A 22,751-nucleotide genomic window follows, 5' to 3' on the forward strand; every position below is an offset into this window, starting at 1 on the left:
TCAACAGTACCTAAACATCTGTCGTGTAAAAGAAAAGCATGCATACATGACCTGTTTCAAACCATGTCTCCTGATTCTGACATTTATAAAACCTTCAAATATGGAAACCACAAGATGTCTTATATTACGTGAGATGGATTGATAGGTTTCATTAAGAGAGACCTTCTTTTTGCTCACATTGAAGTTTGACCTGAAGTAGGTGTTAACTACATTCATAAAGGTCATAAAAAGACATTTCAAACCCTTAAATTTCATTTTTTGAAACCTGCATAAACCTGTAGTAAACTGAAGGCATTACAAAAACTATTCTGTTATTTTTTTTTCCCAATTATTATTGTTTTTCATGACAGAGTTTCACTGGCAGTGCGCTTGCCGCTCTAGTGAAGGGGCTACCAGAGGCTCTACAAAGACAATATGAGTATGAGGACCCCATTGTGAGGGGAGGGAAGCAACTGCTGCATAGTCCATTTTTTAAGGTAAAGTTATAATTACGTACTTACTTACAGCTGGTGCCAACTATGAATATGTGGTGCAGTATTAGATTCTGTTTTTTGTCACTGATAATGGTTGTATTTCATTTAGGTGTTAGTTGCTCTTGCCTGTGATCTTGAGCTTGACACGTTACCCTGCTGTGCTGAGACCCATAAGTGGGCGTGGTTTCGTCGATACTGCACAGCCTCCAGGGTGGCTGTGGCTCTAGACAAGAGAACCTCACTACCAAGACCTTTCCTGGATGAGGTGTGTGTGCCAAGACGTGCTGTGTCAGCCTTGATTTTTCTTCTTTGACCTATTGTTAATCCATATTTTCGTCGTTCTTATCCCTTTGAAGGTCACAAAGAAAATCCGTGAGCTTATGGCTGATCACGAGAGCATGAACGGCCTCCATGAGAGTCATGACCTGTTCAAGCGTGAGCATGATGAGCAGCTCGTACAGTGGATGAACCGACGACCGGATGACTGGACCCTCTCTGCGGGAGGCAGTGGCACCATCTACGGCTGGGGTCACAATCACAGAGGTCAGCTGGGGGGCATCGAGGGGGCAAAGGTCAAAGTGCCAACACCTACTGAAGCTCTGGCCACCTTGCGTCCGGTCCAGCTTATCGGAGGAGAGCAGACTCTGTTTGCTGTCACTGCTGATGGAAAGGTTTGTCAATAAACTTCACCTTTCTTTCTGGCTGCTCTACTATTTAGAAATAATTGAACAGTATGTAGTAAAGTATGAAACTATGGGTTTTTTAAAATCTTGGTTTGCAGCTATATGCAACAGGATATGGAGCTGGTGGGAGACTGGGCATCGGTGGCACGGAGTCTGTATCCACCCCAACTCTGCTGGAGTCCATCCAACATGTCTTTATCAGGAAAGTGGCTGTGAACTCTGGAGGAAAGCACTGCTTGGCACTGTCCTCCGAGGGGGAAGTGTATTCATGGGGAGAGGCTGAAGATGGAAAACTAGGCCACGGGAACAGAAGGTCAGAAAATCATATATTCACTATCCTGTTCATAGCTCATATTGGCCCAAAATTCCCATGTTATAGTAACAATTAAGAATGAGGACAGTGTAATGGCTTGTGGCTTCAGTAGTAACTGTGATGCCTCCTGACTTCAGCCCATGTGATCGTCCTCGTGTAATTGAGTCGCTGAGGGGTGTGGAAGTCGTGGATATCGCTGCCGGAGGGGCTCACAGTGCCTGCATTACTGCCAGTGGAGAACTCTTCACCTGGGGCAAGGGTCGCTATGGACGACTGGGCCATGGAGACAGTGAAGACCAGCTCAAACCTAAGCTGGTTAGTCAATACTCACATCTCACACAACTTGAAACAGGTGTTAAAACACACCCGTATTGGGTACTGTAAGAAAGTATTGATATAAACACTATCAATAATAGTGTAGTGGTTAGCACTTTCGCCTCACAGCACGAAAAAAAGGCCCGGGGTTCAATTCCAGCACAGACCAGCTGCTGGTGTTTGGGCTGAACAAAAGAGATAGTCTCGATACCTATCAGATTGAACTCAATAAGGGGAAAAAAACATAAGAAGAAAAAACTTAAACTTGGTTCAGACTTTCAGCTTTAAGGGTCACATTGCAGGGTAGATTACAGCACCGCTATCTGTCACCAGACTGTCTACGTCCTGCTGCAGAAAAACAATACGTATCAAACTAGTATTAATTTACTCCCACAGAAAAACGATTTAATATCCGAGTTCATGTTCATCCTATTGTACGTTTCTGTTTTTATACATAATTGGCCAAGTCCAGCTATCCATCCTAGAGTTTCATTTGTATTCATTTAGTCAGATTTATGCATCAACATTAATAAACATAATAAAAACAAGTAACTTAATTAATTTATTCACTTGAATTCTATTCCTTCTTTATTACAGTCACCAGGCTGCATGCATGTGGAGTATTTTTTACACTGACAGCTTAAAATTAAACTTTAAAGTCCTCCATATATCACATTACTTAAAGTATCAATATATTGAATAATAATCCCTTTTGCATGATTCATGTTCTTATAGTCAATTCCTTCATTCCTTACTCTGGCAATGTTTCCCACTCATAGTGATCTAAAACTGTCCTTTGTGTGTGTGTGTGTTTTTGTTCTGTAGGTGGATGCTCTACAGGGTCACAGGGTCATTGATGTAGCCTGTGGCAGTGGGGACGCCCAAACATTGTGTCTAACAGATGATGACATGGTCTGGTCCTGGGGAGATGGGGACTACGGTAAATTGGGCCGGGGAGGCAGTGACGGCTGCAAAATACCCATGAAGGTAAGACAAGGTACTCAGCTGTGTGCACGTTAAGGTCAGCCAAGGCACCATATAATCCTGTATCTTAAAAGTACAAGTAAAGCGAAAGAGTCCTCTGTTTTATTTTTTTTTGCACAATTTGGCAGTTTACATCGTTTTCAATGAAATGGCATCGAATGATTGTTTATTTGTTAATGTGTTTAACCAGGTCAGACTATATTATGCACTTATTTATTATATCAGCTGAGACATTAAGAATAATTAACAATTAAGTATTTGGTACAGTGACAGCCTGACAGAAAACACCTGAGGGAGGAAAGGAATGAGCTGGGAAATAAATCAAACAAAGAGAAGAATGACAATTAATCAAACAGAAGTAGAATACTTTTTCCCCCAACAAATTGTAATTAGCAACAGCAAACTGGAACAATGACATTATTGATTTTGGCCATAGATTTTGGCCTCAATAACTAGTTTGGTTACGGAGGTAAGTGTTGTAGAATAGTTTCATAAAAAAAAGTATAAATCAGTGGATGATAATGATGAATACATAAAAGAGGACTATTTGACCAAAGAGGACTAAAGGGCATCATGTGTTTTGAAGGAGGCATTTGTACCATGTCATATATCATAAGGATAGATTGTCTCAGTCATTTAAAGTGATTGTTTGCAAACCAGTGTATTGATTGTTTCCCACTTACTCAAATAAGAGAACAATGGGCATTTGTACAGTCAGGTTTGTTTTGTTTTGTTTTCAGATTGATTCGCTCACTGGCCTCGGAGTGGTCAAAGTGGAGTGTGGATCACAGTTTTCTGTGGCTCTTACAAAGTCTGGTGCTGTGTACACATGGTATGTTCTAGATCAGTACACAGTACAGGTTCTCTCATGGCTTTGAGTGCAGTCAACTTTTAGAGATGAGGATTCGAGTAAGGTATGAGTATGTTTTGTGTCATCACAAGGGGGAAAGGGGACTACCATCGGCTGGGCCACGGCTCTGATGACCACGTTCGAAGACCGCGACAGGTCCAGGGGCTTCAAGGCAAGAAGGTCATTGCCATCGCCACAGGGTCGCTGCACTGTGTGTGCTGCACAGAGGATGGTAAGAAGAAGCATTTACAGCTACATTCACTGTTGTCAGTCATCCTCCTTTTGTTCGTAAGTTGTTTTTCTTTTACATCAGTTAGAGTATAAACTCTCTCTAGCTGTTGTCACTGAGTCCAGTCACAGTTCAGCTAAGTCCACTTGGATTCAGGCTTCATGCAAAGCTTTGCTGTTGTGTTTGGCTCAGGAGAAGTTTACACATGGGGAGACAACGATGAGGGCCAACTTGGAGATGGGACCACAAATGCCATCCAGAGGCCCCGACTGGTGGCTGCACTACAGGGCAAGAAAATCAACAGGGTGGCCTGTGGATCTGCTCACACCCTCGCCTGGTCTACCAGCAAACCCACCAACGCCGGGAAACTACCTGCACAGGTACAACACCTGCTCTGAACGGAGCTTTTACAGTGTTTGTAGGTAGACCTTTGAGGTCAAATGTTTGTACACGCTATGTCTAAAAGCATTCAGATGAGGTTTTTCAACACTCATGAAAATTTCAACATATAAATTTCCTCTGTTCAGTTCAGGCATTTGATAAGTTCAATCAAATTCATGGGGTAACCTTCCCCACTCTTTCCATTTCCTGATGTGGCCAAAACATTTTTTTTTGTATTCTTGCTCTGTTGTGGAAGATCAATCCTTTTTTCTTTCTGGCTGAATCCAAGACAGAATATGATCCAGAAATAGTTTTTGGAATTGAAAGTGTATGCTTTTTGAAATATCAACAAACCCTCACATTAACAAAAAAAACAGCACTTGTTTTATTAAAACGTGTTGAAATAATACATTTATGTAAAGCCTCATTCTTAGGCAATGACTGCAGAAACCATTTCAGTGTATATAACAAACATGTTACATCATGCTGTAGAAGAATTGTGTTACTTTCAATTTTGCCCAATCCTACTTGGCACAAAACCCTGCAGGAATTTTGGTCCATTGTTCCTGCAGAACTTGTGATACTAAATCAGGTTTCTTGGCCTCCTTGAACAAACTGGATTTTTTTTATTTCAACCCACAAATGCTCTTTTGGATTAAGGTCAGGTTTTGTGATAGCCACTTCAAAATATGTAGTATTTTGGCTTTCAGCCATACTTTCAACATTTTGGCACTGAGCTTAGAGTTTTAGTTGATCGGGAATATCAATGCCTCTTAATAATGTGGGGGAAGATACTTTACTTCCAACATTTTTACCAGTTCAGATGCTGTTGTCCTGAGATGCATTTGAATCTATTGTACAAAAAGTCACTCACCTCTGGGACGCTCATCTCCCTCCAGATCATTTCAGTGGCTGTGTGGTCCTATGTTGAACTAGACATGTGTATTTACATAAGTATCTGTGTGTATGGGCCCAATGAGTAGGCCCCAGCTGACACCCATAATTATTATTCATGACAACACCAACCTTAAATTCCTAAAACCATCCATTTAATTTCTGGAAGCTTCCAGCCCAATCACAGATAAAGTAAACCTGGTGTCTATGAACATTTGACCCTCTGACAATAAAAACTTAAATTAAATTTTCTCCACACTATTCTGAGTAGATGGGCTGAACTGAATTAAAAGGGCCAACTTTATACATAAATATGAAATGTCCAGAATTGTGAAAAACTGATTTTGAGTTGAAAGGTAATTGTAGTTGCAAAAATTAAGGCTGAACTAACACTACTTGGAATAAACAACAACAGGTAAATAAAAGCAACAAGTTAACATGGCTAAAACAAATTAGCTCTATACTATACCTCTGTATAACTAGTCTATTCCTTGTGAAAATATAAATACATATGTGCTATCTAGAACGAAACAATACAAAAGACAAAATGAAAGATAAAATAAAACTGAAAATGATGAAAATTTTAAAACTCCTCTTGTCTGAATGGATTTAGCCAAAGTGTGTGTGATTTTGAACCTCGACTGTTTTTCTCTATATTAAAATGTTCTTATCTTCCAGCAGATGGCAGTAAGGCTTTAGCTGTTAATGACAGGGGGGATTCTCTCCTTCACCACTTTGCGTGTCTGTGTTGTGTTAAAGGTACCCATGGAGTACAACCACCTGCAGGAGATCCCCATCATGGCCTTGAGGAACAGGCTGCTGCTGCTTCACCACATCTCGGAGCTCTTCTGCCCCTGTATCCCCATGTTTGATCTGGAGGGTCGACTGGGTCAGACCGGCCACGGGCCCTCAGTGGGCTTCGACACGCTCAGAGGCATCCTAATCTCCCAGGGCAAGGTGAGACAGCATGGAACTTGACCCCAGACGCAGCAGTGCACAGCGACCATCGCACCTACATTATGACGCTTGTCTTTTTGTCTGCGAACAGGAGGCAGCGTTCAGGAAGGTGGTTCAGGCCACGATGGTGAGGGATCGACAGCACGGACCAGTGGTGGAGCTGAACAGGATACAGGTACCAAACAAACACAACTGAATGTCATCTTCAGTTTTCAAAGATGTTACACTGAATCATTAATGGCTTATTTTTGCTGGCTGTTAAACTCCTTTCAGGGGTTTTGATTCATAGTTAGGTGTACTATACCTTTTTGACTTCTGTGGCACATATTGAGCCTAATTTCTTCTGTACATATATATTTTTATGGTCATTCTTGTTCTGGAGGTTTGAGGAATCGTGACATAGTGTTCAAACGGTTTTCAGGTTTCTCTGACTCTCATGAAGGTGACTGTTAAGGAACAACATGACAGAATTTTCTCAAATTTGGCATGAATGTTCACTTGAAGTTGAGGGTGAATTGATTAGATTTTGGCCTAACAAAGCACATTGTTGGCTAAAAGTCAAGAAGTCATAGACCAATTAAGAAAAAATGCCACAATTCACACCAATGCATAATGCAACTTATTCAAAATAAGGATCAACCTCACACTTGTGAATGTGATATGTCAAGATCATCTTAAAGGAATCTCATTTGGACTCAAGGATGAGCTAATTAAATTCTGATGCTCAAAGGTCATTGTGACAATAACAAAGCCTATTTTTGCCCATAAATCATGATTCATACACTAATTATGACAAATGGTCACACACATATAACAGAATAAAATAATGAAGTGAATTAGTTTCATATCCAAAAGGTCAAACAAAGGTCATCATCACAGTCACATTGTAATGTATAAGAAGGCTTTTCTGTCTGTTATTCAAACATGTTTCTCTGTAAAAAGTGACAACAGCATGAAATCACAAATGTCAGTAGAGTGAGAACTTCCATATTATCAATGTTACATTGAATACCTTTTAATCAATGCAGTGTGATGTATGATAGATAATTGTTTCGCAGTGAATCAAGTATCACACAATCACTGTATCATGATACCATTGCTAATGTGGGTAGTATTGTGAGTTATTCTGTGATTCCCATCCTCATTGCTTTCTTTAAGTCTCTCCTCCCCCTCTCACTCTCACTCTCCATGTGAGGCTGAGTTCCAGACAGGCTCCTGAGCATTACATGTGATGTCTTTCATAAGGGGATTTTTCTGTGATGTGTGTGTGATCTGTGCTCCAGCCTGTCTGTGGGAGTTCCTGGTCAGAGCTTTAGACTTTACTCCACACTGAGTCTTCATTCGGGCCACTGCCTCTACCCCCCCTACCCACTCCCACCGGGCCTGTTGCACCAGTTATGTCTGGGGTGCAAAGAGCTGTCATATTCAGAAATTCATGCTCATCAGGACAACCTACCTATCAAGCAGGAAGTTATTAACCACAGAAGAGAAACAAATCAAACCATACTCTCTCTTGTGTTTTTTTCCTCCTCTGTAACCTGCAGGTGAAGCGTTCCCGTAGCAAAGGGGGCCTGGCAGGTCCTGATGGAACCAAGTCTGTGTTTGGTCAGATGTGTGCCAAAATGAGTTCGTTTAGCCCAGACAGTCTGCTGCTTCCTCACCGGGTCTGGAAAGTCAAATTTGTGGGTAGGTTTTCATAAGATCTGCTCACAGATAGTGACATTCACTGTTAAAAATGTATTAAAATTTTTATTTGTCCTTCCCTTTCTTTTTCGCCTTTCAGATTTTTATACTTTTTTGTTTCTATGTTCATTGGGCATCCATTTCACTTGATAAGTGGTGGGATATTGCCCTGTGTGGCTGTGACCAACATTTTAACAATGAAGAGAAGCACATTTTAGAAATGTTAATCTGGTGAATTGTTTTTTTTTTGTTTTTTTTTAATAGATCCAGAAATATGTTTAAAGAAAGGTTCTCCTTCTGATAGTGGAGCCACTAGGAGTGAGAGACCTTCAACATAAGAGTAATCCTCTTCAGGGCTCAGTCATTAGAATGCCTTAACTCTTGTGATATAATGTTAAACAGTGGGCTTTACTGGGCATCAAAATGTGAACCACCTCTATTATGCATTTGTGTCTGGCTAGTAATATCAAATTCTCTGATTCATTTAAACCCTGTTCTTAGCTTACCGGCCGACAGGCCGAAAGCTATTGTTGTCATGTGGCATCCGGCGTCGTCTGTCGTCGTCTGTCGTCGTCTGTCGTCGTCTGTCGTCGTCTGTCGTCCGTTACAAAACTTTCAATCGTCTTCTTCTCCGAAACTACAATTCCGATTGACTTCAAACATGGTATACAGCTTCTTTATGATGATGTCAACAAAGTTAATGAAATTATTTCAGGGCTCAAAATTAACTTTTTGACCTAGGAGCACTGTGCTCCTAACCCTAAAAAGTTAGGAGCACAGGCTAAAATCTAGGTGCACCACTATTATATAAAAAAATTGGAGAACAAACAAAACTCTTGGCCATACCAAGTAATATTCCTATATGTATTTAAGCAATGTTAACAACCTAGAATAAAGTATTTGAATAGAGTATGAAAGAAAAGGCTTACATTGACACAGGTGCAAAACAATTGTCAATGTGTGGTATATACTTTAGTTGGTTCTTTGGAGAAGAAAGACGAATCACACCATTATTTGCAACAACCAACTTTTTTATTTCATGGCCTAAAGGCCCTTAGGGGCCGTTTACACGGCGTCGGCTTCAGTCGACTCCGGGAAGATTTCATCGCGGATTAGCCTTCTGTTAACATGGAAACGGTGCCTAGAGTGCCTGAATCCGGAAACTTTTGATACCAGGGTCCAGGGTGGAACGTTATCGATACGCTCCGCATTTCAGCTCCGTGTTAACGCGAGTTGGAGCGTTCCGGGGTAAAATATGACGTCACCGCATGCGCGCGCAGCCAAGAACCACCAGTTAACCCACTCTGGGCCAGTTGGTGGCGGTAATGCGCCTCCAAGCTGGTTTGCCAGCCTCTATGACACAATAAAGCTTCAGAAAAAGAAGGAACAACCACAACAACAATGGCCGGTTTCAGAACAACATACGTGCTGCTAACTGTGCTCAGCTCGTCTGTCCAGACAAAGAAGTCCTGCGTCTTTGTACGACCACTCGCCATTGTTGTTTGTAAATAGTGTTGTCCGCCTCCTCCTCTTCTTCTCCTCATTTAAAGGCTGTCTAAACCGGAAATTGTTTGTGCGCAGGCGCCTGTTTTACCACCACTGTTTCACTACAGCTCTACATCGCCAGCTACTGGTCTGGCATGGCCACTACAGCGTATTCAGCCGTCCTTGCGGACTCATGTTAACGCAGATCGTTATCATAGCGGCGTCGTCTTAACGCGGAATGATTTTATAACGCAAAGGAAAAATCTTTGCGGAGTGTTGCCGTGTAAACGTACCCTAGTCACTGTGGTCTACACCACGCCTGAAGTCAAGTCTCCTTGACCTGGTGCCCCTTAGTCACTGTGGTCTACACCACGCCTGAAGTCAAGTCTCCTTGACCTGGTGCCCCTTTGTCACTGTGGTCTACACCACGCCTGAAGTCAGGAGATTGTTTCAAACGTCGGTGGAGTTATTTGATCCCTTTGTTTATGCCGCTTGCGCACGCGAGGGGGCGGGGACTAGATTTTCCGCTTCAGTCAGCGGGGCGTGGAGCTTGTTTATTTTCAGCTGACGAGTTACTTCTGCAGCCATTATTCTAGGCGCACGTATTAATTTTCGCTCATTTTTTTATTGGCGCACCGTGCGATCGTAATCTCAAAAACAGTCGCACTACCGAAATTCTCAGGCGCATGCGACCGTAATTCAGTTGCAGTCACGAGCCCTGTTATTTGGATCTGTATCTGATTCGGGATTTGGTGCGACTTTGAAAAATTTCCTCATTATAAGAGATAGGAAGTGGATCCATGCAATAACTCAGTAAATATAAATGATATCAACTTGAAATTTCTACAGTGCAGCCCTGATGGGGAAATGACCAAAACATAATGGCCACATGCTGATCAGGATCTTCTTCTGGATCTGGGAATTTACGGAAAATTTAACATGGGCTCTTATGGGGAAAAATTTCAATCGTCTTCTTCTCCGAAACTCCAGTTCTGATTGACTTCAAACTTGGTATACAGCTTCTTTATGATGATGTCAACACAAGGTATTGAAATTATTTTGATCCGGATCTGATTCTGGATTTGGTGCGACTTTGAAAAATTTCCCCATTATAAGAGATAGGAAGTGGATCGATACAATAAATCAGTAAGTATCAATGATATCAAGTTGGAATGTGAATTTTTTACAGATCTGATTGGAATATGACCAAAACATGGGCTATTTCTGTAATATAATAAATACACATAACTGGGTGATAATAAATGGCATCTGGATACATTTCGCAAAGCTTTTAATTTGGCCGGTAAGCTACAGGGCCATTGGTCCTATTTTTTGGTCAACCTGCCAAGCACTTTTTGCTTGATTGGTCCTTTTCATACAACCTGTTCACCATAACCTGGGGCCCCTCCTTGCAAGGATACATCCAAACCACTCCTGGGCAGCAGATAGGTGGGGTATGCTAACATGAGGATATTTTCCTTGCCCAATAAAATAGGAATGTTCCGGTTAAATGGTTCCCGTTCTTTTGTCTCCCTGATGAGCAGTGTCTTGCTCTTTATCAGGAAGTGACAAACACTGTAATTAATGAACATTCATTCACTCACTCATTCATTTTCTGAAATGCTTAATCTTCTCAGGAGTCGCAGGGAGGCTGGAGCTTATCCCAGCTACCATTAGGCAAAGGTGGGGTACACCTCGGGCATGTTGCCAGTTCATCACAAAGCCGACATATAGTGACAAACAACCAGCACTCTCATATTCACACCTACAGGTCGTTTAGATTGACCAGTTAATGAAGATGCAGGTCTTTGGACAGTAGGAGGAAGCCAGAGAACCCAGAGAAACCAGGATCTTCTTGCTGTGAGGAGACTGTGCTATACTGAGAGAAATTAGAAGTTGTATTTGGGGTATCACTAACCATGCAAATTTGCAAAATAATGGAGGGTTCACTTTTTTAATGCCTCCATCTGCACAGAAACGATCGATTGAACACCTGCGATGCATACCTTCTTTACCATCTTTTTCACTCTATCACTTTGTCTTGTTCCGGACTAACACTGTGGACATCACCTTTGTGTAAATGTTGGAAATGTGTAATAATTTAACAGTGTCTTCTCATATTCAATGAGGTGGACATTGTGGAGACGAATTGAGAAGCAATTGTAAAAAATGATTTGGAAGTAACAAAACGGAAGGACCAAGGCCACTTATGTTTGGATCTTATGAGTAACTGCAGAATATACCATTGGTTTCTTTTTTGTTTGTTTTGCTGCAGTAATGATATTTTCCCTGTTAGAGGTATTAAAAAGGTCATAGAAGTCATTACATCTCTAGTATATCTAGTATGCAGAATCGAGACTGAATGTCTTTGCATGCGGCCCCAAAAGTAATGAGTTTTATGAACCATTCTTTTTTTTTTCTCAGGGGAATCTGTGGATGACTGCGGTGGAGGCTACAGTGAATCCATCGCCGAAATGTGCGAGGAGCTGCAGAACGCGCTGACTCCGCTGCTCATCGTCACCCCTAATGGGCGTGATGAATCGGGCGCCAACAGGGACTGTTTCCTGCTCAACCCTGCAGCCAAGTCGCCTCTTCACATGAGCATGTTCCGCTTCCTAGGTATAATCCAGTTAATCTCTGAGTCAGGTCCTCTGTGGTGTTAATCCCAGCTAAACAAAAAATAAAAATAATGCATGTTTATTTTCAAATGTGCAAATGCTTCACATGCATTTTCCCTGATAAAACACCTGGTCTAACCTGTAGAGCCCCCATTCATTTAATATGGTTGTTTCTTGTTTTTTTTCGCCAACATTTGACTCCACACAGTTGTGGTGGATTGTTCATGTGGGTAATGCTGTTTGCTTCGCTGTGTCTGCAGGGGTGCTCCTGGGCATTGCAATCCGTACTGGAAGCCCTCTTAGTCTGAACCTGGCAGAGCCGGTCTGGAAACAGCTGGCAGGCATGAACCTGACCATCGCTGACCTCAGTGAGGTACGTATACAGATCTACATACAGAGACCTGTTCCCCTGAGCTCAGTGCAGTTGATGATCGAGTGCAAAGATATAACTTACATTTCATGCACTGCCTATTAAGGAGCAAGTGGGGGTTCTTTTAGTCTGGTGTTATACATTATTTTAATGTTCTATATCTTATGTGTTATGAATTATCACTGCAGTAATTTGACATTTGTCTGTACTGAAGGCCAGAAGAAAGACTGTTCTTCTTGTATCTGCAACCATTATTATTATTCTCTCTATTCAGTCACATTTTTCAACAGTCAGACATGCACCAAAATTCATGCAGCTTTGTACATGTGTCAGAAGTGGAAACAAACTTGCCACTATATTTTATGGCTCAGGGATCAGTGTGGCAAGATGGATCAATACCAGAACCTACAAAATTTCTAAATATTAAGCCTCTAGATGTACCAAGTGTCCAGACCTCTTTGAGCCATGCACTGAATCCAAGGGGGATTGCACAATTTCCACTCATTGCATGTGAATAAACTCTAGAGACTCATCTGAAGATAGTTGGAATGATCAAATCTGTGTGTTTTTCCCTGTACCTGTGAATGAATGAATTAATTTATTTTTGGTTTTACGTCAATAATTGTACTTAGTACATTAATCGTAAAAAATATAAAAAAGAAAAAAGGAACAGGCTAGAAGCAAAAGCTTATTTTTTTGCCTATCCTTTTCACCTAATACACTGCATACATCAACTTAAATGTGTACAGCATCGAGCATTCACACCTATGAATTGAAGCATTCATACCTATGACATCATGTTGTAACTCAGATGAACGTTATCCTCAAATTCCTCATGTTCGATAAATATACGTCATACATGTTGAGTCAGAACTCCACCTACTGGTCAGCCTATGCAAACATCATCTGATTGACTTAAAATTTACATGGTGTGCTCTGTAGATGATAAACAGTAACATGATATAATTAGTGGGTGTTCTGTAGCATAAAATAGTCAATACAAGAAGTTATACAGTTTTTAATACATCTCTTAACAAGGTCTATTCTGATGTGCAGAGGTGTGAAGTTTTTTTGTTTTTTTAGTAAATTGGGATGTTTTTTTCAAGGACAAGAAGGTAAGAGAAGGAACTGTGTAATATAAAAGCCTCAACAAAATCATGTCATTTTTTTTTAGATTAAGGCAGTATGTCACAACATACTGGTATAAATGACTCATCATGGTGCTGATGCTCTGACCTCCACGTCATCTTCTCCAGATGTTAAATAAACATTCATATTTGGCATGGATTCCAGCAAACATTTGTAGATTTTTTTTTTCAGTGAAAATTAAATACAGAGAGCATACCATCTTGAAAAATGTATTCACTGAGAACAGATGAACAATAATTCACAAAGAACAACTTTAAGAGTGTTTTAGTGTCTTACCTGTGCAAAATAAACTGATGAAAGATTAAAAAAAGACAATGTGACATGTGAAAAATCTAATTTAATCGAATAAACATTAATTAGTTGATTGTTTTGTGAGATTTTGTTAATGTTACATAAGTTTACATGACTGGAAATCTTTAAGTCTGATATTATATAATGTTTCTAACATGCACAAACTGTATTATTCAACATATAAAAGGAAAGGGAAAAAAGCCCAACTTTCACATTCCTTCTCAGATTACATCTTAAACCCATTTCTCAGAAACCCCCTCCTCGTGTAGTATGGAATGTAGTATGAGCCCATGCCGTACCTCGTCACATCTACTTAATTTTAGTTGAAGGAGGTTATGAGCCTCAACCTTTTGAGACGGCGTGAGTCCACTCCTGCCCTCATGCTCTGATCATGAGCTCCTGAGCCATCCGGGAGAATACTGGAGTGGAAATAAAATAACAAAGCTGCTCTTGTTGTGTGGTTTTGCCCTTGAGATAGTAAAAAGGTTAGATGGGAAATTAGCACAAGACTCGCAACAGAATATGCTGCTGTGGAGCCCAAGGGAACAGTGTTGTGTCCACAGGGATGTGGACGTGCTCCAAAGAGTGGGTTGAAACTGAAGCTAATACAGAAGAACTGGAAAACCTCTGACAACCACTGACTTTCATTCAAAAAATAACTTGGTAGACCGCTGACTCACCTGCTGATCCAAACTTCAGACCTTCTGTTTATTGAGTAAAACATATTGTTTCCAAATAGACATATCTGCTTTAGTCGTGGTTTAGATGTTACACTAACAAGAATCAACAAATATTTCACCCTTTCTGAATTAAAATGCTCAGTTTAGCACATTTTAGCACATTCTAGCACATTCAACTCTTAACACCAATTGGAGATGGCAAATATCAGGAATCGTATGTAGAATTACTCACTTTCAGGGAAAATATATATAAAAATGATCAAAATATAGAAATCAGTCCCATCTAAGTGGTCTCCTTGTTTACGTATTTGTTAGTTTTACTTAGATGTTTAGCTCAAGAGTGATGCTGTGTTTGATGGTGTCCCAGATGTTCATTATCACCAGTATAGTTTTGTAGTTTTTTTTTGTGGGTGTGGATAGGGTACGTCACCTTCTTCCTGCTCCAAACTACCCTGATTATATCAGCCTTTAAAAATTGAAAAACTACACTGTGCTGCAAGTAAAATTCGTCCAGAATGAAAGTAGTGAGAATGTACCATATTTGGGTTACTGATAAAGAGAAGTACAAGTCAAAGGTGGTGCTTGGCTTAAGGTTTTTTATGATACAGTATTTGGTCAAAATGTGAAATTGTAGTTCTACTTCAGGTCTGCCTGAAAACACTGTCTGCACATTAGAACATGTTCACTTTTTCTGAATCCTTCTAGGGTACGATTTATAGATCTGCTGCATAACTGTACTTAAACTGATGTATACGAGGGCCGTTCAATAAGTTCATGGCCTCACCCAGAACAGAACAACACAGACTGATAATTTATATTTTATTTTTCAACATAATCTCCATTTACAGCAATGCACTTGGTCCGTCGATGTTCAAGCATCACTATCCCATCACGAAAGAATGTAACATCCTGTATTATAACAACCAGTATTTCTGGGTGAGGCCATGAACTTATTGAACGGCCCTCGTAAGTGTAATTATCATATATCTTGAAAACCTTAACCAGGAGTTTTGTCACTTGTTTTCCAATTCATCTGATCAAAGTATGTACGATTCAGCACATTATCTCAGAAGAAGAATTTCCAAACATCGCTGTCCAGTATTGTAGGTCATTCATTTATCAGACAGGAGTAGTTTACTAGTTTCAGCTCCTTCCAATCCTCCTGAGCAGCCTATAAGTCATGTCACAGCAACATCATGTGACACTTCTGATGAAGGCTGCAGGAAGTAGCCGAAACTAGTAAAGCAGGTAAACAAACAACTACCCCTGTCTGATAAATGAATTACCTACAATAGTCATATTTGGAAGACGGTATGAACCTTTACCTTTGACTAGAGTTTACAGACTGCATCTAATAGTTGTGTTAAACATGATGTGATTGTCAATTTGTAGGTTGATAAGGATTTCATTCCTGGGTTGATGTACATCCGGGACAACGAGGCCACAGCGGAGGAGTTCGAGGCCATGACGCTGCCCTTCACGGTGCCCAACGCCAGCGGTCAAGACATCCAGCTCAGCTCCAAATACTCCCACATCACACTGGAGAACCGCGCAGAATATGTCCGCCTCGCAATTAACTACAGGTGACAGCACAACCTGCACCCACCATAGATACACCTGCCACCTGTGTGTGTGTGTTTGTTTTATTTTGTTGACCTGTTTCTTTTATTTTTCAACCCCACAGGCTGCACGAGTTTGACGAGCAGGTGGCTGCAGTGCGTGAGGGCATGGCTCGAGTCGTTCCTGTTCCCTTGCTGTCACTTTTTACTGGTTACGAGCTGGAAACAATGGTGAGTTGATGCTTTTTATGAGGAGCAGCTTCACTCCTTTGATTACTGGCTGACCTGACAGTCTAATTGTGCTCTGTGCTCAGGTGTGTGGAAGCCCAGACATCCCCCTTCACCTGCTCAAGTCGGTGGCCACTTACAAAGGGGTGGAACCAACGGCACCGCTCATCCAGTGGTTCTGGGAAGTCATGGAGTCTTTCTCCAACACGGAGAGGTCTCTGTTTTTAAGGTTCGTCTGGGGTCGCACACGCCTGCCTCGTACCATCGCTGACTTCAGAGGCCGCGATTTTGTTGTGCAGGTGAGTAGACAAGTTTTCCTCTTGAAACCTGTTCCGCCTGTGTTGTGGTGGTAATGCTACATGACACTTGTAGCAATATACACATCCTGTACATCCACATGACCAGAAGAACATCAGCTAAAAGCTCAACAAAACCATTTTTCACAAAACTGAACAAGACACATCAATATCTACTTAAATGGGCAAATGTCTAAAATAATCTGAGTCTGAGACCAGTGAATGATTTGATAAAACAAAAAAACAAAAAGAGGCAAACTTTGCACTGCTAAGCTAACACAAAGCAGATCCAGCAGTGCAAGTATTATTTCTCTACTAATAAAACTCACTGAAAAAGACAAAGAGCGAAAATAAATGTTGCATTATGAAGAGGTGATTACGAGTTTTGTCTTACCTTTGCAGTTTTCTGATCATAACTTGCTTTTATATGAATGAAACTTTTGCTATCAGCTAATCAACTGTTTTCTTTTACATTGGCACGATTCCTACTGGAAAAAAAATGGTTATGACTTCACAAGGCTTCAGAATCACAGTATTATTCATTGCGTTACTTTATCAATTTTACAAAAACAATAGAACGTTTTAGACACTCTAGAGTCAGGAGTTGGACTGAACCGTCTTTTACAGATCTTTGCTGTAGTGAATGTCTGCTAAGATTTCATTCAATGAGGTTAAAAAAAATAAATAAATCTGAACCTACTGAAGCATCTCCTGACAGATGATTCAGATCATTGACTTACTGGAAACCGCATTAATTGGGATTGTGTTGCATATTTGTACATGGCGTATCTCTTTATTTGTGTGGTAGTTTAGTAAGTTGAATAAGTTTTGTTGCACAGATTGAATTTGTGTTTAATCACATTGATTAAATGTTAAATACGTTATAATAACCTTGTATTTCCACCAGAAAAATCCCTTGGATAAAATAGCTGTAGAACATCTAACAGATTTCTGTATTTAAAAAAAAAAACAAAACAAAAAAAAATCTTCTTGCTGTTTTAAGGGTGAAAACAACAAATTTGTAGCAATATATATATTTTTGTAAGTCTGGTAAATTCATCAGTTTGCAGACAAAACCAATAGGAACTGAATCTTTATCTAAAACCTAAAGGTTAGGTTAGAAAAACAAAAATAGATGCAAAAGATACCAAAGAGTAAGACATCTCAAAACTGTCTGTATGTCTCTGACAGTTAAACCTAGTTGTTTATATACACAATGCCCTGTTTCTGCGTCCTAAACCCTGCTCTGTGTCTGCAGGTCCTGGATAAGTACAACCCTCCAGACCACTTCCTCCCTGAGTCCTACACATGTTTCTTCCTGCTGAAGCTGCCGAGGTACTCGTGTAAACAAGTGCTGGAAGAGAAACTGAAATACGCCATCCACTTCTGCAAGTCTATCGACACTGACGACTACGCCCGCATCGCCCTGTCCGGAGAACCCGCCGCTGACGACAGTAGCGAAGACTCCGACAACGAGGACGCCGACTCGTTTGCCTCAGACTCCACCCAGGACTACCTTACAGGACACTGAACCACGGACCCTCTGAGGGTCCGGGTGAGCACAGACTACTTCAGATGCCTCCTATTAATACACTCATTCATTGTGGCATCTGCTAAGACACGAACGTCTGTGGGGGAAAAATGTGCAATGAGCTTTAAAAGCATTATAAGCTAAAGAGAGAACAAACAGAGGTTTGCTCCGACATAGTTTCTTTGAGGACATAAGGCTGCACATGTGATTGTTGTGTTACATGGGAATTGTGTATATTATTACCGTTACAGAGAAAAAAAGGCTCCAGCCTAGCACTGTGGTAGATCTCTCCCTCTGGTTTGTGTGAATTACCTGTCCCTAGTTTGTACATAGAAATTGATGTGCGACAAATTGGTAGTATTACTTTTTTGTTTCTTGGTAATAGCCATGTTTCTTTATTAAAAAGAAAAGCCTTTTTAACTTAAAACAGAAGTCAGTGTTTCTCACTCGGCTCTCGTCAGTCGGAGCCCACTGAAGGGTCATTTTAAGATTCCTGTATTTACCCCTCTCCCCCACCATGTTTGTGCACTGTCTCCTTAAAGAATGTATATAATATGATTGTGCCATGTATACACAGAAGGTCTCATTCCTGCATATTAAATGTTAATACATTTCTGTTAATAAATTCAAGTGAAACTGACTGAAACCGTCTGTGTGATGGTTTTTGGAAAATGAAGTCTGTGAGTCTTTCATTGAGAATGGAGTGTTTTTATGTCTGCACTGACAATAACCAAGGCCAGAGGTTTTGTGTTACTGGTTTATTTCCTTGATACAGTCTCACAGTTTATCAGACGCAACTGAAGACAATGTGAAGAAACTAGTAACAATACAGAAAAACGACGGGTTAAATGAATGGTTTAGTCATCATGCATCCCTCTGATTTACTGCCCTCTGGGGACCCTCGAACCTCGTGCTTAAAACTATTAAATGTTCAATAATTTTCAGGATTTTAAGACTTTAACTACTAGTTAGGATACATGATGTCACTGTTGGTATTTATGAAAAAAAAAAAAAAAAAATTAAGATAACATTGATTTCATTGCGTTATAATTTTTATGTGAAATTAAAAACTTGTTTCGGTGTAAGTCAGAGGATTTTTTTTTTTTTGTCATGAACATCTGCACCGAACAAAAACTATTACTACAATGAAATCAGTGTTATTGTTAATCTTTCACATGATTTTGACAAGACTCTGATATAAAACAATGCAACATCCTTCCATAAGGTGTTTTTTGGAAAAAATATTTTATGTCGTTTGTAATAAAACAAGTGGCATCATGCATACAAGCTGGCATTTAAAGAATTAAAATCCTGAAAGTGATTGAACTTTCAGTCGTTTTGAACACAGCTGCAGAAAAATTGATATATCATGAATTCATCAGAATTTTTTTGCATGTACATTTTTGGCTTCAGGGTCCCCAGAGGATGCAATAAGTGTTTAAGGTTACGTTCAGACAGCAGGTCTTAATGCAATTCGAATTTTTTGGTGAAATCTGATTTTGTGTGCTCGTTCATATTGGACATTAAATGCGACTTCTATCAGTTTTGAGTATGAACTGAATGTGACCCTGAAGTGACCCATATGCACAAAAGAGGTCCTGACGTAATACATGACCACGCAGGCACACACTGTTTTTATGGAAGTAAATATGTTTTCCTCTCCAAAGGTCGGATAAATGTGACCTGGCCGTTCAGACTGAAGTCGCATTGCAAAATATTATATGTATCGGATTTAGGACCACATATGAAAGTGGCCTAGGTCGGATTTGAAAAAATCGGATTTGTGCTGTTCAAACTATCTTTAACAAATCAGATACAGGTCACATATGGGCAAAAAAATCGGATATGGGCCACATTTGCCTGCAGTCTGAACATAGCCTAATACGAGTACATAAGAGTAACTGACATTAGATTTAAAAAGAAACATTATGGCAGAAATTCATACCATAAGTTGTTACATACGGAAAAAATAGGACTAAGGGTCCTATAGTCCAACTGCAGATTTAAAGACATTAACTGACATTCATTTGACCTTTCTAGGTCACTCAAGGTCAAAGGTCATGACACTAAACGAAAGCCCATTTGGGACTGCCTATCTATTGCCAATAGTAATTATATCAATATCTTCAACTGTTTTCAAGTTATAGCACTTTGATATTCGTCTCATTATAAACCAATGGGGATTTTTAACAATTCAAAAATTCATAAAAAAAAATTTAAAAAATCAACATTTCCCAATTCTTTCATATTCCCAATTATTTCAATTGATTCTGGCCAATGGTTTCAGAGAAGATGATTCTTTTTTTTTTTGTAATCAAATGTTTGTAGAAGATGATTCTTGAAAAGTTGTTTACAGGTGGACGGACGGACGGACGACGGACAGAGACAAGACAACAGCGATACAGTCACATAATCACAGTTTTACAATAATAAAAGCATTTGGAAACACAGAAAATACATATACAGTCAGTCGAAACATGCACCATAGCTGGCAATGATGTAAAAAAAATCTGCATTTAATAGGTGAAAACCCAGCTCACTTCACATGTTCAGTGCACTGGTCTTCACGTCAGATTCTGCTAAACTGCCTTGAAGCCTTTTATCACTCTGTTCTGAACCACCGGACACAGGGGGAAATGATCAAACCTCAATAAAACCATGGCCTCCATTTATTTGTTGGTCTAAATCTGAAATCATGTATAATGAACACCAGAGTGACCAAACAACACAGGCCTTAGAACTGATGTTTTTATCAGTAAACTGGTAGATTTAAAAGATTAAAAAAAAGCAAAACAACAAAAGGAAAAGGCTGTATAATGGCCTGAAAAAGCAATGAAAATATTCTAAATACAGAGCACATGTAAATGGATATTGATTTTAAGAGGGTGTGTTATTAAGCACTAAAACCAGAAGAAAAACTCAAATTAACCCTTTCAGAGCCTTGTATTGTTGTGTGTTTTGTGATTCTCAGTTATCCGGATGTCCCTGAACTACTCGGGTCACACATTCAGCACTTTCTGACTTCGTAGTAGTTTCCAGAAACATACAATGGGTGGATTTAGACTTTTAATGGGGGTATTAAATTCCACTCTAAGTATGTCAAAGGCAGCGTAGGTCCAGTCAGGTGTGTGGTCTAATATCATGCATGTACCAAGTTTTTTCCCCAACATACTTTTCTTAGACTCTATTGTTGGAAGTGCACAGTTTTTCACCGTCTCTGAGTCAGTTTTCAGTTTAGGTCAATCCCAAACATGTGGGATAAAGCACCTCTTAACTGACACTGACCCAAACATCCACGTGGATTAGAGTTTGGGGTTCAACGGTCGCCTATTCTATTCTATTCTATTCTATTCTATTCTATTCTATTCTATTCTATTCTATTCTATTCTATAGTAGAAATGAGCACTTCTAATGTGAATTTTCTCACTGTTTTAACTGCAATTATCTTTATGCTTATTTTCTAAACACTGATTATTATGGTTTTTCATGCACTCTACCTCTGTCCTGATTCTATTTCTACATTTTGTGTTTTTGACCCAGTTCAAAAAAGCACCCGCTACTAGTTTTTTTTCTTTTATACACATAATACTCCTATTACTGACTTCCTTCAAAGTCTTGTTTATTACATGAGACTGACAGATGTGGATGGAAAATACAAGTTGAGTGGCTACAGAGGAAAACAACCATGATAAGTCAGCAGTCCTTTTTTTTCCATGTTAAAATTCTGATTTAGTATTTGGCTGAACCTGGGAGGTTTTAGAAAAACAATGCTGCACAAATTGATACAAGACATGATTGTAGTAATTTATAAAATGACATGCATTTCCTGTTTTTTTCCCTCTGTAAGTCTTTATCAGACATCGGCGTGTGGATTAAGGTCATTATTTATGTATAACACAATGCTTTTGGACAGAAGTGAGAGGCCGCTTCCCTAATGAAACCACTGTATTGAAATTTCCAAACTGGGTCAGAGGTTCATTTTCTCTCAGATGGCGCTTTAGCCCAAATGAAATCAGATTTTCTTTTTTCCCTCCTTTTAAGAGTCCTTTTTATTATAATGGAACAAAGGTTGTGGTGGGAGGAGTTGAGGAGTGTTGTCCTAATGTGGCTCTGGGGGATTAAAGAAATCTCCCATAATTACCTGTCTTTGCTGTTGTCATCAGCACTTGAGCATCATGAGGGGTTGCAGCTCTTTCACGTGCTGGGAAAAAGGGTGATACAGAGATCTAAGGGGCCGGTCTCCTGTCTGAGACCCCCACCCCTCCTCACACACATTCCTCATGGTGTCTTTGACTGTAGTAAATGCTCTAGAGCAGACCTGGGCCTGATAGCTGATCCTGACTGGCCCACATGAGCTCACTGGCAAATTAAAAGTCACTGCAAATATATATCATCATAATAGATGCAACAAATACAATGGCACTGCTTTTGCATTTTGAAGGATTTGTTAAAATTAACCTTTTTTCACACATACTCTCCGTACTTAGGCTTATGCACTGATTGGTTTGTTGGTTAGTTTCAGCCCATGAATATGTCAGCCAACGCCAAAGAAGAAAGACTGATTCAGAATGCAGAGTTTACTAGGAAGGAGGCACTCAATGTAGCTCAAGCTATGATTTAACTCTTTATTATTATTTTTTATTTTTATGTATTTATTTGAAATATCCAGCATGTCGTGAAATTTAGAGAAAGATCTGTGGGATGGAGTTGGTTAGGGTTCAGGGGCTATAACATATGCAGGTGTTCTGTGTTATTTTTACCTCCGCCAAGGAGGTTATGTTT

At 39.9% G+C, this 22,751-nt stretch overlaps 1 protein-coding gene across 5 annotated transcripts in view; it reads left to right on the forward strand.

Moving 5' to 3' along the window:
• The window catches only part of herc2 (HECT and RLD domain containing E3 ubiquitin protein ligase 2), a 59,209-nt gene extending 40,600 nt beyond the window's left edge, over positions 1 to 18,609 (forward strand). For 4 of the 5 annotated variants that reach the window (XM_030132021.1, XM_030132024.1, XM_030132023.1 and 1 more), the window contains exons 74-91: positions 351 to 476; positions 583 to 738; positions 830 to 1,144; positions 1,255 to 1,469; positions 1,607 to 1,784; positions 2,610 to 2,771; positions 3,509 to 3,600; positions 3,711 to 3,850; positions 4,040 to 4,227; positions 5,882 to 6,079; positions 6,171 to 6,254; positions 7,624 to 7,765; positions 11,672 to 11,866; positions 12,126 to 12,238; positions 15,748 to 15,938; positions 16,040 to 16,145; positions 16,229 to 16,441; positions 17,697 to 17,969. In XM_030132021.1, the coding sequence (XP_029987881.1) occupies positions 351 to 476; positions 583 to 738; positions 830 to 1,144; positions 1,255 to 1,469; positions 1,607 to 1,784; positions 2,610 to 2,771; positions 3,509 to 3,600; positions 3,711 to 3,850; positions 4,040 to 4,227; positions 5,882 to 6,079; positions 6,171 to 6,254; positions 7,624 to 7,765; positions 11,672 to 11,866; positions 12,126 to 12,238; positions 15,748 to 15,938; positions 16,040 to 16,145; positions 16,229 to 16,441; positions 17,697 to 17,969 (3,087 nt within the window). Of the gene's footprint in view, positions 1 to 350; positions 477 to 582; positions 739 to 829; positions 1,145 to 1,254; positions 1,470 to 1,606; positions 1,785 to 2,609; positions 2,772 to 3,508; positions 3,601 to 3,710; positions 3,851 to 4,039; positions 4,228 to 5,881; positions 6,080 to 6,170; positions 6,255 to 7,623; positions 7,766 to 11,671; positions 11,867 to 12,125; positions 12,239 to 15,747; positions 15,939 to 16,039; positions 16,146 to 16,228; positions 16,442 to 17,696 lie in introns of all 5 variants that reach the window. The other variant, XM_030132022.1, reaches the window with a different exon arrangement.
• Positions 18,610 to 22,751: the final 4,142 nt, after the last annotated feature.

This window comes from Sphaeramia orbicularis, chromosome 4, assembly GCF_902148855.1.
Source record: "Sphaeramia orbicularis chromosome 4, fSphaOr1.1, whole genome shotgun sequence".
In the NCBI taxonomy this organism is placed as follows: Eukaryota; Metazoa; Chordata; class Actinopteri; order Kurtiformes; family Apogonidae; genus Sphaeramia; species Sphaeramia orbicularis.